This window comes from Erigeron canadensis, chromosome 4 (assembly GCF_010389155.1).
Source record: "Erigeron canadensis isolate Cc75 chromosome 4, C_canadensis_v1, whole genome shotgun sequence".
Classification (NCBI taxonomy): domain Eukaryota; kingdom Viridiplantae; phylum Streptophyta; class Magnoliopsida; order Asterales; family Asteraceae; genus Erigeron; species Erigeron canadensis.
This window is the reverse complement of record NC_057764.1, coordinates 37,583,116-37,606,632: the sequence shown is the minus strand read 5'-3', so window position 1 is coordinate 37,606,632 and position 23,517 is coordinate 37,583,116. Positions and strand designations below refer to the sequence as shown.

Below are 23,517 nucleotides of genomic sequence, written 5' to 3'. Positions count from 1 at the left end.
TTCCCTTTTCACGTATCGAGTGGTGAGATTGAGTGGTTCTACTACTCATTCCATTCATGAGTGGTAGGTTTTCTCCTCCCTTTCCTTTTCTTTTTCTTGCCTTTTTTTTTGTCTTTTTTTATAAGAGATAGTGTGGTGTGAGTGGTGGGTGAAAGGTGAGTTGACAACAAAATTTTGGTGAATGGTAGAGTTGAGGTGTCATAAGGAGATTGGTTGAAGGTGAGTGGTGAGTGATGGGTTGAGAGGTGGGATGCCAACATATAGTGATAAAAGTTACATAAGAAAATTACATACGATGTATAACTAGCTTATGACTCGTGTGATACGTGCGGATGTATAAGAAATTTACATAACAAATGTTTTTAAAAAAATTAACAATGTTTTGTATATCTTCTAAGATCACTCCAGCCACGAATATTTCATTTCAAAAACAAAGAAAACAAACAAAAACACAACGTATAAAAAAATAGGCTATCATGTTCCAACATTTATTTATGAATCATGCCAATAGTCATGTACCACACCAGCAACAACAATAATAAAATATGAAAGAAATCAGCAAGAAAGAGCTGGAGATATAGAACACCATTTTGGTATTGTAATTTTTGCTTTCTTTTAAACGGCAAAATCGAAATTATAGTAATTCTAATTATTGTAATGTACTATATAACATATAGTGATAAAAGTTATCATTCTCCAAAACAAAATTCTATGATACATATGCTGACCCATTTACATCAATCTCATTTATCTTCAAAAAAAAAATTGGATTAAAGTTGACTCCAACAACCTATCTGTTACTTTTCTGTGTCAAAAGTAACAAAAATAACTCTTGATGGACTAAACTATAATATATAATAGAACTTGAACTACATCACTTTCCCGACCTCTTTCTCCCAAAACACACACACACACACACACACACACACACACAGTGAACTTGAAATCTTGAACAAAGATCAAAGCTTTGATGATTGTTGATAGAAATCCTTAATTAGAATTTTTTCTTTTATTGTAAAAATTTGTTCTTGATACACATTTGTTCTTTGATCTATCTTGTAACTTGAGCTCCATACTCATAGGTCAGCAAGATGATATTTTTATTCTTGTTAATGCTCTTAATCTATCTGGGTATTCCTTATTTTGTTCCCTTTTTGATTATGTCATATTATATTTGCTTTATACTAATCCAGGTTAAATCCTTTTAATTTTAGGAATGGTGTTAAGTTCAGTAGCAGTAGCTAGTTTACATTTAGCGATTTTTCACCTTTTGTTAACCCAAATCTGATAAATTGACTTGATTAGAAAGTGAAAACTGGAAGTTACATTTTACTGTATTGATGATTTTTGGAGTAATGTCATGAAATAGCAATAAAATGTGAGTGAATATCCATTTTGGTAATCATAAGTTTTTCTTGGTCTGCTTGAGTAATTATAGTATAACCCGGTCACAATAGACTACGAATTAAAGGTATCTTTTGCTATGTCACAAAAGTGAGCATGAAGTTTTAGCCAGTCAAATAAAGTTATAAAATTTATAATTGCCAAAGTACAATCAGGAAAAGTTTATTGTTCTTTTTTTTTTTTTTTTACATATCTTCTAGATTTATATGTGATCTGCTGTGAAGTTTGACTGAAAGGACGCTATGAATATATGTCGTCTATTGAGTGTAGTTGACCTTTGAATTTGGAAGTGCTTAAAAACTGTAACATTTTATAATTTTCAGGAGTGTTTGAATGTGCAGTTGGAAATCAATTAGTGTAACTGTGTCGTGTTTGGTGATCTCTTATTCTAAATATTTTCATTGGTTGTAGGTCAAGATTTCTTCAACAAGAGAAGATGGTATGCATGATTAGGTCCACCATAGTGTGCTGAAAGAAATTCCATACATAAACACTGGAGAGATAATAATGGAAACCGGGCGAACACTGCAGAGGTTATGTCGAGTACAAATCCAGAGGCTGTTAATTGTGGTCTTAATCCTTGTGGTTGTTCTCATAGTCCTAGCTCACCCAATCACATTTCCTTACAAAAACTACACATCAACACTCTCACCTGTCACTCAGGGTATTATAGTCCATGAAGTGGCTTTTTATGATAACGCCTCTATTACACACGAGGAAGCTTTGAATGAGTCAAAAGTAGAAGAAGGTTGCAAAGGGCATGATTGTGATCATGGATCTTTACTCTCACAAATTCCAACGAAGCAAAATGATCCTGGTCAAACTGGTCAGATAGTTCCAGTTGCTCTAAAACCAACACGGCTTTCTTACATGATGTCGGTTCTTAAATCAAGTGTTTCTAGTCGTTTCAGTGTAGGGATTTGCTCGTTATAAAATTTTCATTATGGGAAAGATGGGTTTTGACTTGAAAATCTTTTGCTTATTATAGAAAGCTAAGTCGTTATCTGCTCGTGATCGACAACTTCAGCATGTAAGGATGCAAATCGAGAACGCGCCTGTGTTGAGGAGCACTGAAGACCTTCATGCTTCTCTTTATCACAATGTTTCCAAGTTCTTAAGGTATATTCAGGAGTTGACATATTTTCACTTATTGTTATCCAGTTATTGAGGGCTTCATGCTTCTCTTCATTCACTTATTTTCACTAATGACTATCCCCCGAATAGCCTATTTGATACTAACTGCAACAAACTGGTTATCAAGTTGAAGACTAACACTGCATGTTTGTTTATTCGATGCTCCTAAAATTTATAGAATCATGCTCGACGCTGTTGAAAGTGATTTTCACAACTTCAAGTAGCAGAAGCACATCCAAAAACTATATTCAACAATGTGTTTTATTACATTACACCTGATTAACAGACTCTGTTATCCATTTTCATATTATTACTTTCAAGACACGCATACAAAAAAACTGAATAAAGAGAGTAGCTAGCATTTTTTTTTATCGATGATTAGTTAATATAAACATTTCGAATAATGGTAATAAAAAATAACTTCTTGTCTCTACTATTCTACAGGAGCTACCAATTGATGGAAAATACTCTTAAAGTTTACATCTACAAGGAAGGAAAAAAGCCAATATTTCATGATGCGAAACTAAGGGGAATATATGCTTCAGAAGGATGGTTCATGAAACTTCTGGAGAGAAATAGAAACTACGTCGTGAAAGATCCCAAAAAAGCGCATCTATTCTATTTACCTTTCAGTTCACTAAAGCTAAGAAATTTATCGCAAGCACAAAATCCTCGAAGCCAAAAAGATTTAGAGCAGCATTTAAAGAATTACACCGTCTTAATTGCTGGAAAATATCCTTTCTGGAACAGAACTAATGGAGCTGATCATTTTCTTGTTGCTTGTCACGATTGGGTATGCTTGCTTACTTTTTCTTGTTAGATAGCCAATCAATTAACTACACTGGCAGACACTCAAAGTCTTGCATGAAATAGTGGTATCGTGTCAGAAACAATATACGGCTTTCCCCTCATATTGGAGTGAGGTAGGAGAGTCTATAGCCATTTAAACAAGAAAAATTGCAGGAAGCAAAAGACCAAAATAAGGCCTTTCTATCCAGAAGCCGAGGATGCACTATTTAACATAGAAACTTTTTTTTAAAAAAACTTGGAGAATCACTCGAATAACATCTCTTTTTAGTGTAATTCTTTTCGCACTACATTTCTTAACATAACTTTTTTTATTTGGGTATGCTGATAGGCTTATCTTTTGGCGGCCCCTAATAGTCAAAGTGTTGGAACCACGTTAGTGTGACCGTCACTGATCATGTGTCATTCCTGATATGATAATTGACGATAACTGAAATCCCTATGTCTAGTAAATATATAATGGGCTTATTTACTCTTAGAGACGTAGTATAGGGTTTCCCATTAGGTGATTGTAAACTAAGAGGACTAATGATGCACACATTAAACACCAAAGGGGTTGAATGTGTAAATACTCTCCTTATAAATAGAGAGTCATTAACCCTAAGTTAAGGTTAATCCTACACGCATAATACCCTAATTTTCGTGTGTGTATTCCTCTCTAATTCGTGCATCATGTTCCAGCCGAATTTATCATCCCATTATTACTCAATCACCTTGTTATGGGAACCCGAAATCAATAGCAATTATGCTTTATGCTCTTATAGGTTCCACAGGACGATTGGGGATGTTTTATCACTCGAATCGAATCATGTTTATTCCAACACAAAGTCCTAAATCAAGATTTTTATACTATAGCATGAAGTTTTAAGAAAACTCTTGCATTACAGAAATTTTGGTTCCAGTGAGGGTTGATTTTAAAACTGACTTAGGGTATAATGGTATATTCATCGTTTTTTTTAAAAGGTGGATGAATCTTGTTTTGACAAAAACAGGCAATGAAGCTAACAAAAGATCATATGGGAAATTGCATTAGATCTCTTTGCAACTCAAATCTTGCAGGAGGGTTCGAGATAGGCAAAGACACAACTCTGCCCGCTACATATGTTCGTAGTGCAGAGGACCCCGTTAAAGATCTTGGAGGGAACCCACCTTCCGAAAGACCAACACTTGCTTTTTTTGCAGGCGGAATGCATGGAAACCTCAGACCAATTCTTCTTCAACACTGGCAGAATAAAGACCCTGACATGAAAATATTAGGGCCAATGGCCCGTGATATTGAAAGTAAAGCTACATACCGTATGTATATGAAGAGTAGCAAATACTGCATTTGTGCTCGTGGATATGAAGTTTTCTCTCCACGAATTGTGGAATCAATATACTATGAATGTGTCCCGGTGATCATATCTGATAACTACGTCCCACCATTTTTTGAATTTTTGGACTGGGGAGCTTTTTCCGTATTTGTATTGGAGAAAGATGTGGTCAATTTGGGTGATATTCTTCGGTCCATATCTGATGAAAAGTATGTGGAAATGCAGAAGAGAGTAAAGATGGTGCAACAGCATTTCATCTGGCATAAAAAGCCTGTAAAATTTGACTTGTTCCATATAATTCTTCATTCTATTTGGAACAATAGAGTTTTTAGAGTTGGAGCTTAGTTTTGTATCTAGTGTTGTAATTTCTCTGTTTGGCATAGCATGAACTGTATATATGTACAGCTTTTCAATTTGATATTCGAAATAAAATTTGAAAAATCAGGTTCATATTACCGTTTATGGAGGCATAGTAAAATATTATACATGACGGTTGGATATGATTTTTAGAGACAACATTTGTATGTATGTTAACCATAGCCTTTAATGACATAGTTAACAAAATCCATGTCCTTTTTATACGTAGATCATTTTTATATGATATATATCATCGTAACTAGCAATCTAGCATAGACTCTGCTCATCTGCTGTGGCAAGACACAGACAACTTAATACAACATGTAACACAATTTTATTTCAGCTTAGTTTAACTTTTTTTTGTCTGTCTTCTTTTTGTTGGGTGATATAAAATACGGTAATAGATATTTGTATCACAAACTTACTAACACAATATACAATTACTACAAGATATTTAACAAGTGTGATGAAACAACAGTCAAGATCTAAGAATCTACAAACATACATATTGTTACTATTGCATACTAAAATAATCTTGTACCAAGGAAAAATTCCAAGTCCCTAATACAAATATATCTTTTTACGTGTTAACCATCGCATTATACTAACAAAATCCCAAAAAAATCAATCAATTCTTCAACAATCTAAAGATATCAATCAATTCTTCAACAATGTGAGCGTATAAATTTTGAAACTTGTCAATAAAACCAAAGGAAGCTGGTCCAATATTAAATTTAAAATCTAATCTAAAGATGCTTCTTATACGGGGATGATATATATACCACTTTTTTTAATATATTCTTACCACAATGTATAAGTATCTTTACAGACTCTACAAGTATTATCTACACAGATGTGGTACTAATATCAATTCTCTTCTTATATATTTGATTCTATAGAGTTGATAAAAACAAAATCAGATGAATACAAGTCTATCAAGTTTTAACAGGGGCTAATGTCTACTATCTACTAACTTGAATCCAGGACTAACACTATGTTCTTGAGTTTGTTTTTGAAAAAAAGGAAAAAAAATGAAAGATAAATGATTAGAAAAGAAATGGCTCAATTTCTTTCCTTCCAAATCATCCCAAAAGTGGGATGATTGTTTTTGAACAAGATTTGTTGAAATTTTCCATCCACTTCATCTCATTTCCTTTCACTTCCTTCTTTAAAAAAAACTCAAAAACTCAAAAAGTTATAATATCTTTTAGCTTCCTTTCTTTTCTTTCTCATAAAAAACTTGAGAACATAGTGTAAAGATTATGAGAAAGATACTAATTTCAGACTTTCAGTGGATAATATTATTATGAGAAAATGGAGTATGTGGCTGTGATATACCCAAGTTATTTTTTAATATATATGTAAATATTTTGTTCCCTATAAATTTTATGGATTAAAAATATAAGATGTGAGGAGTTCTACACCCAAAATTAGACGTATAACAGCCACATAAACCTTACCCTCTATTATTATTGACATCGATTAATTTGTCGAATGTCATTATGACATTATTTTAGCTTAAAAACATGGGTAATTTATAATTTCAGGACCCAATAATGATATTGCTTGCATGGACCCACAAATTGATTAAATAATTCTTACCACTTTCCCATACAACAATAATCATGTCGGTGCTCAACTCTTTCTAGGATTCAACATCCCATTTCAATTCTAGCCAGGTATTCTCCTCTCTTACACTATACAGCACATACATCTATATATATTTGTATGTATGTAATGTAATTATGTAAATATATGTATCTTAGTATATGGTAATGATTAAACAGATGAGGTTTTGAACTTGAGACCTGACTAAATTTAAGTTAAAGTTTGTAACTTGTGCTTCAAAGGTGGCTCCTTTTTACTTTATATAGATTTCCCTTAAATGAGAATTATTAATCTTGTAAGTTAGTTGCAACCCATAATTTGTAGTACTAATTAGCTCACTAGTTTGATAATCTTTGGGTAGGATATATGAATTGTTATCTATATGATCAAAATGCAGTTACATGTATGTAATATCTGTATTTTAGTGTATGCTAATGATTGTTTGACCAAAATTTGTATTAAAGTTTGTAACTTTTTGGTTTATTAATGATTGATCTTAAAGTTCCAACTCATACTTTGCAGTACTAATTTGAAAATCTTTAGGCAGGACATGTTAATTGTTGAAAAAATTTGATGGCTCTGTTGAAAGTTTTTAGTATGAAGAAAAGGTCACTTCAGTTTCATCAAATAGAGAAAAGAAGATGGCTTTTAGTAGTGGTTTTAGTGGCTACAGTTCATTTGTTTTGTCAAACCCTTATGCTTCCTTATGGAACTGCTCTTTTATCTCTTTTGCCTGGGCACGAGAATGCTATGTATTTCAATCGAATGTCAACTTTTAGTACTTTTCAAGATGTGCTTCAAGAAGAAAGTCTTGAACTTGTTGATGGTGAAAGTTTAGGTGAAGTTTTAGTGGAGGAAAGTAGTGAAACAAGACATGAACTGCTTTCTGTAGACTTAAGTAACAATTTTGGAGATGGGGTTTCTAAGAATAGTACTATTTATATCAAAGAAGTCAAAATGAAGATCGTGAAGATTAATAATGTAAAACCCTTAGATGAGTCTCTTGTCAATAAATCTGGGAATGGTTTCCGGGCTAAAGTTCTTCCGATCAATGAGAAGTATTTTTTGTTCCAAAGTGATGATAGAAAGAAAATGAGATGTTTGATGCCACCAAAATCAGTCATGTACAATGACGCAATGAACCATTTGTTAGCTCGGAATCGAAGGTCCTCTCGAGCAATGGTATGGATATCGAATTTCCTTAATCTGTTTGACAAATTCATATCTTTTTAAATGCCAAATATTTTATTTTTTTTTAAATAATCCTTTGTTCTTGTGAATTGAAAAAAATAAGTATATTTTTTTGGGCAAAAAAGTGCAACGTTCAGTGTTCTTTTTGGCAATTCTGATAAATTTGAATGTTTGTTTGGAGAAAGGATCCAAGTAATATGGTTTGAAACAACATTCCTTTGACATGTTTGTATTGCTTTAAAGAGGCCAAGATGGTCTTCAGCACGGGATCAAGACATTCTTGCTTCAAAGGTACAAATCACTAATGCCCCCTCCCGGGTGACTGATCGAGAACTTTATGCACCCTTGTATCGTAACTTTTCGATTTTCAAAAGGTTGATCCTGATATCAGTTTCCATTTAATCCTAGAAACTAGCATTGATGAGTTTTACTAACATGATCAACCATCTAATGCACTGATGTGTTGTACTGCAGGAGCTATGAGCTCATGGAACGTACGCTCAAAGTATACGTATATAAAGATGGAGAAAAACCGATCTTTCATCAACCAATACTCAAAGGGTTATACGCCTCCGAGGGATGGTTTATGAAGCTCATGGAGGGTAATAAGCAGTTCGTTGTGAAGGACCCGAACAAAGCCCACTTGTTTTATATGCCATTTAGTGCACGGATGCTTGAACACAAGTTATATGTGCGAAACTCTCACAACAGGACAAATTTACGACAATTCCTGAAGATTTATGCAGAGAAAATTGCAGCTAAATACCCCTTTTGGAATCGAACTGGTGGAGCAGATCATTTTCTTGTTGCTTGCCATGACTGGGTATATTTATTCAACTTCCTTACGCATTTTGGACGGTTTGAGTAGATGTGGCAAAATGGGCGGGTCGGATAGATTGGGCAATGGGTGAAAATGGGTAGTTTTTTGTTTGGGCTCACTTGAGTTGACGCAGACCACCTTTCCTCAAAAAGATGTTAAATTGTTGAACAAGTAAATAAGTAATATAAGGATGTTTATAATAATGAGACTATTTCACGATAATCTAAATTTTGAGAACAAATCATTTAGGAGGGACCGTTTCATTTTGCCAACTCAAGTTTGGTGCATAATTAAATCGTACTTATGCAGGCTCCATACGAGACAAGGCACCATATGGAGCACTGCATCAAAGCACTCTGCAACGCGGATGTGACCGCTGGATTCAAGGTTGGAAGAGACGTCTCCCTGCCGGAATGCTATGTGCGGTCTCCCCGTAACCCACTCCGAGATCTAGGGGGCAAACCCACAGCAGATCGTCATATTTTTGCCTTCTATGCTGGAAACATGCATGGGTACTTGCGCAAAATCTTACTCGAATATTGGAACAATAAAGACACGGATATGAAGATTTTTGGTCCTATGCCACCTGGGGTTGCTAGCAAGATGAACTACATAGAACATATGAAAAGCAGCAAATATTGCATATGCCCAAAAGGTTATGAGGTGAATAGCCCAAGGGTTGTTGAGGCTATCTTCTACGAGTGTGTGCCCGTAATAATTTCTGACAACTTTGTCCCTCCGTTCTTCGAAGTGTTGAATTGGGATGCGTTCTCAGTTATCGTGGCAGAAAAAGATATACCCGATCTAAAGACCATACTTGCAGCGATTAGTGACGACAAGTACAAAGAACTGCAGCATGGAGTGAAGAAGGTTCAAAAGCATTTCCTGTGGCATGTTAAACCTATCAAGTATGATTTATTTCACATGACATTGCACTCAATTTGGTACAACAGAGTCTTCCAGATTAAGCCTAGATAGGCCGGGTTTGAAGAGTTAGACACTCTGTCTTGTACTCTATCCATTGACGAATGTAGTATAACATTTGTTAATGTTGTAAATATTTTATAATTTCAAATGAAGTATTTTGGAATGGGTTGATCCGTAAAACTTTTGACCATATGTTGTGAGTACAGGTAACTTCTGGACAATGTAAAACTGTGATACATACCATTGTTGTAGATGGTAAAAAATTGTATCCATTTCTCCTTTATGAAATGCAGTCGCTAGATATGCCAATATCATTAATAAAAGCAGATAAAACAAGTGAGACTAACAAATTTGGTGTAATGCTATTGTAGCTGTAAAAAACAAACAGGACATTATCATTAACAACCGGGAAGTTGTACCATCAACCTCTGAAAACACTAACACTTGTTAAAACCATATTGCAACAAACAGTATCTAATCTAGCTGGTAAACAAGATATGAGGAGGAAATGTAGGCAACTTTTTGAAAAAAACAAGCTTATGAGGTGTTCTTAAATAGGAGCATATTGAAAAATAGTGGATTCTAGTAAGTTTGTTGGGGTGATATAAACTATATAGCTTATGGATTGCAAAATACAAGGAACAGACTTTAAAGTAGTAATACAAAATTAAAATTAGATAAAAATACAGCAAATAACACTTAAACACCATAGGATGTCAAAACTTGCGAATAATTCTTCATAGTTTCAGCTTTCAACTACTAAAAACATAGGTTGTTTACAAGGCAATAACATACAAGCTCAAAAGCAATCAGAATCATTCTTCCATTCGATTATTATCAGATTCACGTTGAACCGTGACCATGACCCTTGTGTCCTTGGCCCTGGATGAATCCTTCGCACCAGGAGCAATAACCATGTGGAGTTGCTGCTCGTGTTCCTTTCTATCTTCAACACGTTTCTTCTTGATTCCAGCTTTCAACCTACATCATCAACAAAAAATTAAAAAAAAAAAAAAACATAAATGGAAAAGATAACAGGTCAGGTATCTGAGCTTATACAACACATTTTTGTTCAAATACTTCAACTTTTTTAATAAATATAAAGTGTTTCAAATATGAATACATATATTACAATACCCACCTGACAATGAGACTTTTAGGTCAGATCTGGATACTTCATGTCCCAAGATCAATTATGTCTACATATATTACTTTAATTTTTATGTAAATAATTAATGCATCCAGTATGATTAAAATTCACTTTAGATATTCTGTAAATAACTTATGCATCCAACATTTTTCTGTAAATATTTGATACAAAATGCATGGTGTACATAGCTTCCATTTTCCGGGGAATTTAGAAAACTCTAATTTAAAATTCACTTTGGGTCACTTTAAAACCCCATTCTCTTGTCTCATTTTTAGCTATCAATCAATATATAATACATAAAACCTATTTGAGCAGTTGGAAGCTGAATAAAACACCGGGCAAAAACAGAGAATGACACGAAAGGAATCAAACAAAACATACCTATCCGTAATGTGTTTCGCCGCGCGGCGGTTTCTAGTTTTGTCAATCTCTTTGATTGCCTTGAGTGTCTGCTCAGTGACGTTTCTGTCATACCTCTCTGGCCTGTTACGCTTCCTCTCAAACTCAAATGTGGTGTCCTTTCAAAGATGAATTTATTGATCTTTAGAAACCAAACAATTTATGTTTAAAATATCACCAATTGTTTGTAGAAAATTTGTATACCTGAGTCATGTCCTTGCCATGTAAACGTCTATAAGCCTTGGTCCATTTCACCTTTCGTGGATTCCTCTTCATTTTGAAGTTTTTATGACATTTTGAACGACAAAATCTAAAGATCTGCAATCATCAAAGTCAAAGTTACAGTCCAAAAATAATATTAATTTATATGGTACACATTACTGTAAATAACATAAAAATATATACCTTTGCATCATTACGAACAAACTGGATACCATGACCAGGATACACCGTAGAGGAGCAAAACCAGCACTTTTCCAACCTCATTGCAACTTCTTAAAATTAGCCCCAACTTTTCTGCAAAAGATCGAACACAAATTTATGCAAACAGTCTAAAAAAGCTTGTATACAAACACAGCTCAGAGAAAACACAAACTCAGTTTTAATCATATATTGCACAAACTATAGCAAACAAAAAACCTTGAATAATATATATATATATATAAACATAATTTAAGACCAAAAACACAATATTGAACGTAAAACAAACTGGTAATAAACAAATATCAAATCAACAACGAAAGAACACTCGAACAAACCTAGTAACAAAGCACACAAAAGAATAAGTCTACCAGACAAGATAATGGGCAGCAAAAACGGTATTTGAAAAAAAAACTTTATAGCAAACTTCAGCACACGTCTCATAGCAAACTGAAATGATCCCAGTAGAGAAAGTCATACTCTATGTGTTCTTAACTTATTGTAAAAAATTCGACACCGCATTGAAAATTTGCCAAAAGTTCAAACTCCATCCAATTCCGACCCGCTAACAAATAAAACAACCTAGAAAGAACAATACAACTGAACTATAATACTAACAGAGTTGTCTACAACTTTCAAATACATGATGCTTTTTATATTCTGTATAGATAAACAAGAGCTGAAGAAATCCTAAGGCACATGTATCATAAATATTGAATAACATCTAATAAAGTTACAAACTTTAGTACATATATTGATATATATATATATTCAGCATATCAAATACAGCGTTTTCAAGGAAAAAAGAACAGCGAAAACTTATAAATGAAACAAACCATAAATCTTAGAAATCTAGTGATGTAATTAGAACATATATTGTTTATAACAGTAATTATTAGAATTAGATCAACATAATAACAACTTACAAAATAAACAGCTAAAGAAATTACATATACATACATATATAGATACATAAATTGGGGGAAAATTATACAAGAAATAATAATTAAGAAGAATTAAAATAAAAAAAGAAAAGAAAAGGCAATTACCTGTTTGGTGTTTAGACCAAAAAGAAAAGGATGCAATAAGAAGATGAGGGTGGGGTTTTTGATATAAACCCTAGAAATTAATACGTGTTTGGGCCAGGCCCAATATACGGTTTTGGGAGTTGGGTCTAAATTTATATGAACCGGTTTAGTTTAGTAGTCTGGTACTAAGCTGATTATTGAAAATTGTTTTTGAGTAAGTTGTGTTTTATGATTTTAAAAACTGGTGTTGTATTCTCGAGTTATTATTAAAGGGAAAAAAAAAAGAGAAGATTGGATAGGAGAAGAAAGGATAAAAAATTATATTTATAATTGCATTCTTGAGTTTTATCATTTAAAAGAAAAGAAAGTGAATAAAATAATTTAAATGCATTTTGAGTTAAAAGAGAAAAATAAGAAAGGATAAAAATATGTAATATTACATTTATAGCCCCATAGTTATTATAGTTCATATAAAGGTTTGAAGGGTATATTGATAAACTTATAACTTATCATTCTAAATATGGAAGGAAAGTTTTTAGCTTTAAAACCCCTCACTTTTCCTTTCCATCACTTTCCTTTCTTTTAATAAAAAACTCAAGAATGCAAAAACATAAGTTTTCCTAAAAATTAAAACTCAATAATGCACCCTAGAATTGTAGTTTTTGTTTCTTTTTTTAGAACGAAAAGGGTTAGATGTTAATAGTACGAATCCAACAGTAACATATAATGTGGACAGTAAGTATGGTTTTTTGTTAAATAGCTGCGTTGGATCAGTGGTTCGATCCTCATGCCCAGCAAGACTAGATGTCATTTTCTACCTTTGGTAGAACCTGAAAGTAGTCACTCTATTTTTTGTAGAGTTAAGACTGTCTAAGTCTCAACCTTCCTCATACACCGTCAAAAACGATAATAGGACCCATTTATTTATTGAACTGTTGTATGTCTTGATTTGATACTTTTTATTCTTTTTAAAAGTAATTTACAAATAAAAATAAAAAAAAATGTTAATCCTTTTAAAAATCTTTTTAAAATTATCAAACAATGACATGTTGATTCCATTTACTCTATTTTCTATTTTCATTTATTTGATTTTAATACATATTATGATTTTATAATTAAAAGGATTTTTAGAATAATTAGTTAAAAGGGTGTATCATTTTTCAAAACGAAATTTTTTACATTTCATATCATTATCTTGGAATTGGTTTACTTGATATATACACTGGAATATGGAAGATGGGATGCGAGTATGCAACATTTAATGACGTAGATTCATTCAAATTCTTAGGTAAACTATTAGGTTATCTCTAATGGGGGTGCCCTTAGGCCCCCTTAGGTGTCCTTGGATATTCTTTGTCGTTGAAGCTTGTCCATAACCAAGGATTTTATGAAGGATTCCCTTATTTGTCCTTGCCTAATATATTTTTGTTTTTAGTTGGAGTTAAAGGATATGTAAGGATGTTTGTATGGTTGGAGATATAATTATATGATTTGAAGGAATTATAAGAATGTATAAGGATTTGTAATGATATGATGTGGCAGCTCATAGACGTCTAAGGGCGTCCTTAGCATTGGAGATAGCCTTATAACCATAGCTATCAAACAGATCAAACCAACCCTACACCAACTCACGAATGGTCACCCATATATTTATATAAAGCTATCTTTAATGGGGTGCCCTTGGATAGCATTGGAGATAGTGATGTGACCAATTTATACATATCGCCCACATCATTATTGGCCATTTTCTTAAGCGTTTTAAGTCGATTTTGTGTGCATTTGGCGCATTTATGGTGTTTGTTAGTGTTTTCAGGCTCTTAACAGGTTACGCGTTCATTTGGCACTTTTTTGGATGATTTTTAGGCCAAGAAGTCGATCCGTACAATCGAGAGTTGTTTAAAGTGGAAAGGATAGAAAATTCAGCAATTTTTCAAGCTGGAAAAGCAAGTCTCAGGTCAGAATATTTAGACTGCGCCGCAATGGGTGTGACCAAGGCCCACTGCGCCGCAATCATGACAGCCAAAAGTGCACACGCAGACCAGTATATTTAGACTGCGCCGCAGTGGAGGGATGAGGCCTCACTGCACCGCAGTCACCTGAAGATCAAATTGTATGTCGTGGATCCTCACTGCGCCGCAGTGAGTGCACGGGAGCTGCAACCATCCAACTTCTTTTGCATCAGATTTTAGGGGGGTATAAATAGAGGCAACTAACTGATTTTTGAGTTTATTAAAATTCTTTCTATGAGTTGCTCTACAGGGAATTTTTTTCAAGGATCAAAGCAAGATTTCTTCATCCGATTCATTGAAGATACACAAGCACCCATCTAGATCGTATCTGCTTTATTGTCTTGCAATTTTACTTTCAAGAACGATTGGTACAATATGTTCTTCCTTAATTTCAATTGTTACTTTCAATTTAGCATGAGTGGCTAGGCCATTAATCATCCACTTTGATGAAACTTGACAGATGATATGATTGCTATATTTTAATTCAATAGTTGATTCAATTATCGTTATGTCGTGATCTTTATCAATTAATTCCTTACAACTTATGCTTTTGATGTTATGGTTTATGTGTTCATCGTTAGTGGTATTAGGTGAATGTATTTATCGTTTCAATTTGATTGTCTATGATCGATTGTCACTGGTTCATGGTATGACAGTGAATGTCAAATTTATAATAGGAATTATTCGATAAATGTGTTTTGAAACGGTTGGTGGTACCACGATTTTATTCACATAGGCATAATTGATAATTGGATAACCAAGCAAACTAATTGTTAGGGAGATTTTCTAGGCATTGGTGGTACCGACTTGGGTAATTAAACTAGTAATTTAGGTGTTTGGGTGATTTGCGGGCGGTTGGTGGTACCACGTGAGCATTTTTATCCTTTCACGATTATCTTTTCAACTCTAATGAATTTGGTCTTAATTGAATGCAATCATGTCTGAAGTCAAGTGAATTCGAAGTGGATGATCGTTATTATTATTGTCTGAAGTTATTTTACTTTAAATTGTCTTGTCTTTTAAATTTCAAAATCGTCAGAGTGAGATAGTGTTCCACCCTGCTTCCAAACTACTTTACGCAACAACTAATTCAATCCAATCCCCGAGAATGAATACGGACTTACTTTTTTATTATATTGCATACGATCGGGTCCACTGCCTGATAGTGTGTAGTAGTGAGTTTTAAGATATATCTAGTTTTTAAATTCTTAAACCCGATTTGGCACATCAGATAGCCTAAGTGATTAAGTGGGCTAGCAATTTCTAGCAAATCGATGAACTTACATCTGAGAGCTTAAGCTTTATATATACTAACATTTCGGTTTTCAAACTATGTGCCAACGTACTAATAGAGTCGTACTAAAAGAGTCGAACACATTAGCTTCTTCATGACTCTCTTGTGTCGTTTGCGCATACCAATGGTTTATGGTTAATAGTTAGCGAATATATATATATATATATATAACAAGAATAGAATAATGTATTTATGAGATTAGACGTGGTAGTATATGTATATTGCAAAAAATCTCCCAATAATTATAAACCAGAGTCTTAAATTATTTTTTGATTAAGTCATAACCATTAGATGATAAAGAAAAATGAATTAGGACCATTAGATCATTTCCATGACCTCATTTTCATTTAAATTCTCCTTACACAATTTCTTTACAAAGTTTTAATTCATTAATTAATTGTTTTCAAAACTTATATCACGTTTATATTTTATTGCCTTTCATTCATTATAAAACTTATATACCTTATTAAATATCTTTATAAAGTTTGTCGTCATCCTTTTCTGAATTTTGTAAAATCCATTTTTAGGTTCTTCATAAGTAAGTCTTCAATAATTTAAAAACTTCCAAATTAAAATTTATATTTTCCTTAAAATTTAAATTTTTTTAGTTACTTAATGATAATTTTTTTCTTAAATACAAATTTAGACTCAAAAACAAATTACAACAACAACAACTGTACCCAATCCCTGAGCGGTGTATGGGGGAGTTGAGTTGTAGACAGTCTTATCTCTACCCAAAGGTAAAGAAATTGCTTCCATAAAGACCTCTAGCCAGGAAGATGTAAAACTCGTAAAAAGGTAAAGTGTCAAATTGTATATAAATAAACAAATACTAATTGATATAGATAGATATGTTAATTTCTCTTTCGACCAACTTTTTATCTTACACTTTTTTAAATTTGGTGTAGTAGACTTGGTATATTACTATTTTAACTTCAAATTGCTCCTATGTTACATGAATGGCTAGATGGAACCCAAGCCTTCTGAAAATCCCTCAATAACTCATATCCACAAATTTGTAAAGTGAAATTTAAACCCAAATGGGTATAATAAGGTCAAAAACCTTACTAATGAGTTAATGATATTGACTATTCTAACTATACTATAAATTTTAACCTGTGCAACATTATATGTTTTTGTTTTTCTAGCCAATGTATCACTTAGATATTTAGTCGTTATATCCGCTTTATGGAACACGTTTTTTATATAACAAAATTTTCAATACAAAAAATATATAACAATATTAGTGTAATACAAATACATTTATTTAAAATTTTCGCACCCAAATTTTAAGAAAACACAACAAAACAGTAATAGAACTAAATATAACATATAAAAACAATATGTTATATATGATGTATAAATGCATTGAACAAAACCAATAACTATATTAATGCAATAATGATAATTTGATGACTGTGATGTTATATATTATGCTTTAAATATTATATGAATGTAAAATATAACGATGATAAAGTTATTATATATTAGAAAACATTTTATATAGCGAACTGGATAAAAATAATGAAAAGCAAATGTTTAAAGGTAAACCTGTAAACATATGAAATTTGTTTAATAAAAACATTAAAACCCAAAAGTTTAGTGTCAAAAACTAAAAACAAAAACTTTGGTAAAGGACAATAGTTAAAAGATTTAAAATCAAAGGTAAAAATGAATAAAGACAAAAGTCAAAAGGTGTTTTACTTAATGCACATACAAATATGCTATGATGAGAGTAAAAGTTATAAAAATAAAAATTTGAAGAGGTAAAGAAAAAACTAACAAAAGATTTTGTTGTATTTTATGCATGAGTAACTTGTACACTTTATATTGTTTTTATGCATAACTAACTTGTACCTTCTTATGCATAGTTTACTCATAATGGTTGTGCATAAATAACTTGTACTATATACATTTCTTTTTGGTATATATATATAATATAATTAATTTGTTCATAACTGTTTATATTCAAATAACCTATATATTTGAAAGATTATTATTTTTGTGACATTCACAACCAAACCTACCAACACTATTCATAAAAAATAATTATTCTCTCTAATACCAATTTTTACAATTCCATTAACAACCCACTCAAACTATTTTTTTAATATATAATAATGCTTTAATACTTAACATTCTTTTTATTTTAGATTTCTTATAAAAATTGAAATACATTTTACACAGCAATAAGTTAAGTCATTTATCTTAAAAATTAGAAGAATAAAAAAAATAGGGTAAATTGTTTCTCAATATGTCTATATCGATACTTAACATATAAAGAACTATCAGAACAATAATGTAAATTGTTTCTTAATATGTAGTGTATTAAAATATAAATGTGTTAAATGTAAAATAATGTTATTACATTAAGTTAACATGTTAATAGTTATATAAGTTCACCCGCGTATTACGTGGGAAAATAATCTAGTTTAATATATAGTAATGATATAAGTTAAGATCAGCCACAACTATTGAAATAATTAACCCTACACCAACTAATAATGGGTCGCTCATTGTGTGATCGAGCGTATATTGTCAACTCAAAATTTATTCAAATGATCCCCATATAATCTTTGATAAAAGATTTTACGAATAGACTACTATTCTGGTTGTAAAATCTGCAAGAATACTTGAATATATATTAATTATGTGTCAAGGCATTTGTGCAAATTTTTAGCACGTTTTGGAGTCTAGCTACGAATCTACGATATGATGATGGTAGAATTCTTAGGTGAGTACGTCGATGGTAATTTTTTATGAACAATATGTAAATCCAAATCCAAATTACTTTTTTTAAGTGTCAAATCAAGATTACTTGGAAGATTATGTTTTGATGTTTTCTATCGATTACACATAAGTTGTCTACTCGTATACAAAACATGGGCTATTATAAGATGACTAATGTGTAAAGTAATGTGTGTACTGTATTATATATATAGTGAAGTTATCAAATGAATTAAAACAAAGATGACAAAGGTGAAAACCACTAAAAAGTCATTCTAAAGACAGAGTTCGTGCGGCTAAGGGCTATCCCAATACGGTATCCAACTATCACCAACTCTCGGATCACCGTCTATCAAATACATACTATTCACAGATGCGTCCATTGAAAACCCCTTTAGATTGTACCGTATTCATCCGTTTTCAACACATAACCCATATAATGTTTTATATTTAAAAAATATAAAAAAAACTAAGGGAATAGTTTTTTATTAGAAAAAAAAAACACACCAAAAAGAAAAAAGAGAGAAAAATTTGTGATTCTCACAATTTTTATCTTTGTTTTAATTTTCACATTAACTCTACTCATATAATAAAGTTTACAATTCTAAACATATCTAATCAACTCAACTAACACATGGATTTTATTCTTTCTCCTTTCTCATGATCTTTACCTTCAATTTTGTTAAGTGTCTTGAATTCTTTTTAGTGAGATATATTTGGTGTATAAATTTTAAACATTTGTATCATTCTTTTATAGATCTCACTATAAAATTCACCCACCGGAGCCGTAGCGAAAGCGAGTCTTCAGAGGGCAATTGTCACTGCAACACTTACACTTTTAATCTCTGGACGGCTAAAACTTGATTCTGCTTCTATAAATAAAATGCATTCATCATACATTTCACTAATCACTACCATTTCACTATCATCACCAATCTTTTTCTATAACATTTTACTTTCCTTTTCAATTCCAAATAGCTTATTCGTCTTCAAATAATGTTCACCAACCCTATATGACCTTCGATGAGATAAAAACACTTATCACAGCTGATATCGAAGAGGACGACCTCCTTCAAGCACAAATGTCAGAGCTGATGCAAAAATTAAAGGACAAACTGAAATGGTGGAAGGAAGAGATATTTGAAATACAGACGCCCAAGCATAAGGTTTTCAAGCTTGAAAAACAACATTTTACCTACTTGCATGAAAAGTTCAACATGATGCAGACTGCTAATGAAAACATCTAGTCTGCCAGTCACACGTTGTGAGACCAATGCACCTGGGCTGACATATACTTTCAAAACTGCGGTGAAGACAAAAGCATCAATGAAGTTAAGTGTCTGGCTTACGATCCTACCTGGTTAAAACCTTGGTATGTCAAAGAATAAGAAAACTTTACTCTAGGAAGTTCGTCAAAAAGAACTCATGATTAATGTATTGTGTTTTTCATTTATCTGTAGAAAGTGTGTTTTTATTTTGGTGTTTTTCTAATAAAAGTATAATATGTTTTTTTAAGTAATATATTGTGTTTGTTTTTTATCTAACAAAAGTGTAAGACTTTATTACTTTTATATATTTTATACGTAAAAAGAGGGTAAAATTTTAAAATTTTGAAAAAAAGAAACAAAAAGAAAAACTTTCAGCGTTCGCATGTATCGGCTCCATATGGCTGATTTGTCTTGCCAATACCCCTTGCCAAAAGGTGTCGATGAAGATAGTGTAAAAAACCGATTTGTCGATTTGTGCTGATAAAATTTAAAGACTACACTTTTGCCCTCAAAGGGAAAATAATAGATGAAGATAGTATGTTGTTTTTACAATGAATTTACATGTAGTTCAATGGAAAACAAAAACTCTATTTATACATAGTAGACAAAAACTCTATTTATACATAGTAGTCTTTCATTTCACAATGAGGCGTGTTGTGTGGAACACCACCTCAATAATTATCTATATCATACTTCTATATTATATATAATAAAGAAAATAACCCTCATACTGAAAATTACATGAGGAAAAATGACTAAAATACCCTTAGTGAATATATATAACAATGTCAGTCATTCTACTTTTGGAATATCCACATTAACTCTTTAAATCAATTATCTAATATCACTCGGCGCCACCACTACTGCCAACAATCGTCCCCCACCACCACATCATCGCCGCCCCGAAAACAGCCGCATGCGCGGGTAAGGTGCTAATATGTCTTTATATATAGTGGTTTTTCATTATTTTTTTTCTTTATTTGTTCAAATTTCACATCTAGTCTTTAAATAGAACTTTCATAGACATAGATTATAGGGTTTAACTAAACGCATCCCTATGGACAGTACTGAAAGTAAATTAAATAGTTGTGCACTTACCATAAAATTGAGAAGGTGGACTTTTGATATAAAAAGTACAAATTATATATATGCACGCTAAATGTTGTCATAAGGGTTGCACTGTTTTTTGTTTTTTTAAAGGCAGAAGAATATATTAATCAACGACTACTAGCAAGTTACTAGTAAGTCCCAATAGTACAACATATTTACAACATTATGGAAAGAAAAAATAACTACATATATCAAACAACTAAAACACCATGACAATCTAGATCTTAACTGCAATGGTACTAAAATGGATGAAAAAAAACCCGATGAGACCCCAGGGAAAAATCCCCGAGACTAGGGACCACGTAACCGGTTTTCACTCTAGTTCGTTTTCGATAGCACCTCATATAGACCTGGACCGAAAATTTTTTCCCAAAAACCATAAGCCCCTTTAAATCCGAAACCCGCACCATTTTTCCCATGATAAATCTTGACTCTTTGCACTGAATGATATCATATACTTATACGTAATAACAATATATATACTTAAAGAGTTAAATTTATGCCACACGATTTTCCTTGAAGGTAGCGTAAATGCATGAGGAAATTCAACCAGTCATTGAATGATCAATTCAAATGGGCCCAAGTTAATAAATGCTCGGTAACACATTTGAATTACGAGAGGGCTCAAATGGCCCAGCCCATTATAACAAAGTTAAGCCAGCTCATGCATTATAATTATGTTTTATAAACTGTATAAAATAAATGTAACGTCACCTGGACTGTTTTTAAAATGGGTTTACAATCCTTCAAAAGTTCAAAGTGCTTTAAATTGTCTAACTTAAAATGATTATTACCTTCAAAATATTTAGATAAGTATGTTTTAAATTAAAATAAAGAAAATCCAACGAGTTAATAGTCCAACCGTAAAGAAGTCCTTCTGTGAGGTTTTCTATCTACTAGATATTAAGTGAGGCTCCTTACCATGAACTCGTTTAAAACAACATTTCTAGAACCTCAATTATGATACATTTTGCACCTGTCAAAAAACAAATTTAAAAAAAAAAGCCAACACCTTAATTAATAAGTTGAAGCCCTGTAACCTTAATTATAAGTTGAACCCCTAAATCTGTTACCTTAGGTCTTGAGTTCGATCCTTAAGGATGACAAACTTTGGGTTTTCCTCTCCGAATACTTGGAACGACCCATAATCAATATCCGTTGTCTAAGGTACATGCAAGGCTTCACTATTATACAGTAAGGTTATTCTGATGTCGTATACAACCGAATGTTTTGATAAAGAAGGATGTTTTCATAATGGTAACTTGGAACACCACTTACAATAATACCTTTTTACTTTACTTTTTCGATTCCTTATCATATCCGCGTTACGTCAATAAATTCAGATGATTGACATATTTTTGACAATGTCTCTTCGTTTCTTATTCACTTACTTTAATTTTCATTTTATATCAATTAAACACAATAGTTTAAAATTATACATATTTATAAAATAAAAATATTATATGGCTATATATATATATATATATATATATATCAAAAAAGTTACATCAACAACAAATTACATCACTACTCGATCCTCGACTACTTTTGCATCATCATCACCTTCCCCTCCGTTAAACTCAGGCAACAAAATCATGCCAACGGTTCAGTTAACCAATAAGTTGTTCGATTTCAGCCGACGAAGACGTTCACAGTATAAACTCACTTCTACATTATGCTCCGGGACATGTATATTTTCTCATTTCGTCATAAGATTAGTTCCGAGACTAGCTAAGAGATTACCAATTAAATTTGCATTGTTAATATCCTATGAAAATAATAATTCAATTATGACACCTCGATATTCATAAATATAGTAAAATAAAATAGACACCATGATATAAAGAGGCTCATAAATGGAAACATTTTAATAAATTGTTTTTATGTTACAATGTGAATATTGTCAGATATTTATTCACCTAGACATGACTATTTCTAACTGTAATTCGTTTTTTTTAGAAATTGGAATCCAGATAAGATTGAAATGTCTTTTGTCATGAATTTCGAGATAATTTAAATTTCACATATATTGTTGGGCTTTGGTGAAAGAGCATGGCTAAGTTTATTATTTCTTTACATATACTTTATAATTACTTAATAATGACAAGATTTACGTTAATATATCTGTTGGTGCACGACCCATGGAGATTGATCGGGCATTTATGTTTCCATGCATAACAAAAGGGTGGAATTGATTTTCACATTGTATAATTATATTAAGAGATAACTAATACTGTAAGATTTATGCAGTATTAAGTAGGAAAAAAGAAAGTAAAAAAGTAGCAATTTCAAAAAATTACATATAAAGAAAGGGGAATGATTAATCCCTAGTTCATTGGCCTAAAAATCCCCTTAATTAATTGGATGGTGACATGTGAAAATTGAAAGTGGAATCCTCTTGTCACATTCATAAGGTTTTAGGAGAACTTTTAAACTAATGTTTAAGAGGATCCATCATTTTCCAAATAAGCTAAGATCGATGGTCAAACAGATTCAATGTTTAGGCGCCACATTAGTAAATTTTGAAAGTAGATAAAATAAGTATTTACTT

At 32.1% G+C, this 23,517-nt stretch overlaps 3 protein-coding genes across 3 annotated transcripts; 2 read left to right on the top strand and 1 right to left on the bottom strand.

Moving 5' to 3' along the window:
• Window positions 1-915: 915 nt before the first annotated feature.
• Window positions 916-5,113, top strand: LOC122595927 (probable glycosyltransferase At5g03795). The gene is made up of 5 exons (XM_043768406.1): window positions 916-1,082; window positions 1,816-2,316; window positions 2,393-2,523; window positions 2,983-3,331; window positions 4,338-5,113. The coding sequence occupies exons 2-5, from the start codon at window positions 1,912-1,914 to the stop codon at window positions 5,001-5,003; spliced, it is 1,551 nt and encodes a 516-aa protein (XP_043624341.1). The 5' UTR covers window positions 916-1,082; window positions 1,816-1,911; the 3' UTR covers window positions 5,004-5,113.
• A 1,561-nt stretch (window positions 5,114-6,674) lies between these two features.
• On the top strand, window positions 6,675-9,741 carry LOC122596720 (probable glycosyltransferase At5g03795). The gene is made up of 5 exons (XM_043769345.1): window positions 6,675-6,694; window positions 7,167-7,805; window positions 8,058-8,188; window positions 8,289-8,637; window positions 8,944-9,741. Exons 2-5 carry the CDS (start codon window positions 7,197-7,199, stop codon window positions 9,610-9,612), a joined length of 1,758 nt encoding a protein of 585 aa, XP_043625280.1. The 5' UTR covers window positions 6,675-6,694; window positions 7,167-7,196; the 3' UTR covers window positions 9,613-9,741.
• Window positions 9,742-10,205: 464 nt separating this feature from the next.
• On the bottom strand, window positions 10,206-12,666 carry LOC122596291 (probable ribosome biogenesis protein RLP24). Its single transcript, XM_043768840.1, has 5 exons — window positions 12,580-12,666; window positions 11,516-11,626; window positions 11,315-11,428; window positions 11,093-11,229; window positions 10,206-10,542 (listed from the first exon to the last, which is right to left on the bottom strand). The coding sequence occupies exons 2-5, from the start codon at window positions 11,594-11,596 to the stop codon at window positions 10,377-10,379; spliced, it is 498 nt and encodes a 165-aa protein (XP_043624775.1). The 5' UTR covers window positions 11,597-11,626; window positions 12,580-12,666; the 3' UTR covers window positions 10,206-10,376.
• Window positions 12,667-23,517: the final 10,851 nt, after the last annotated feature.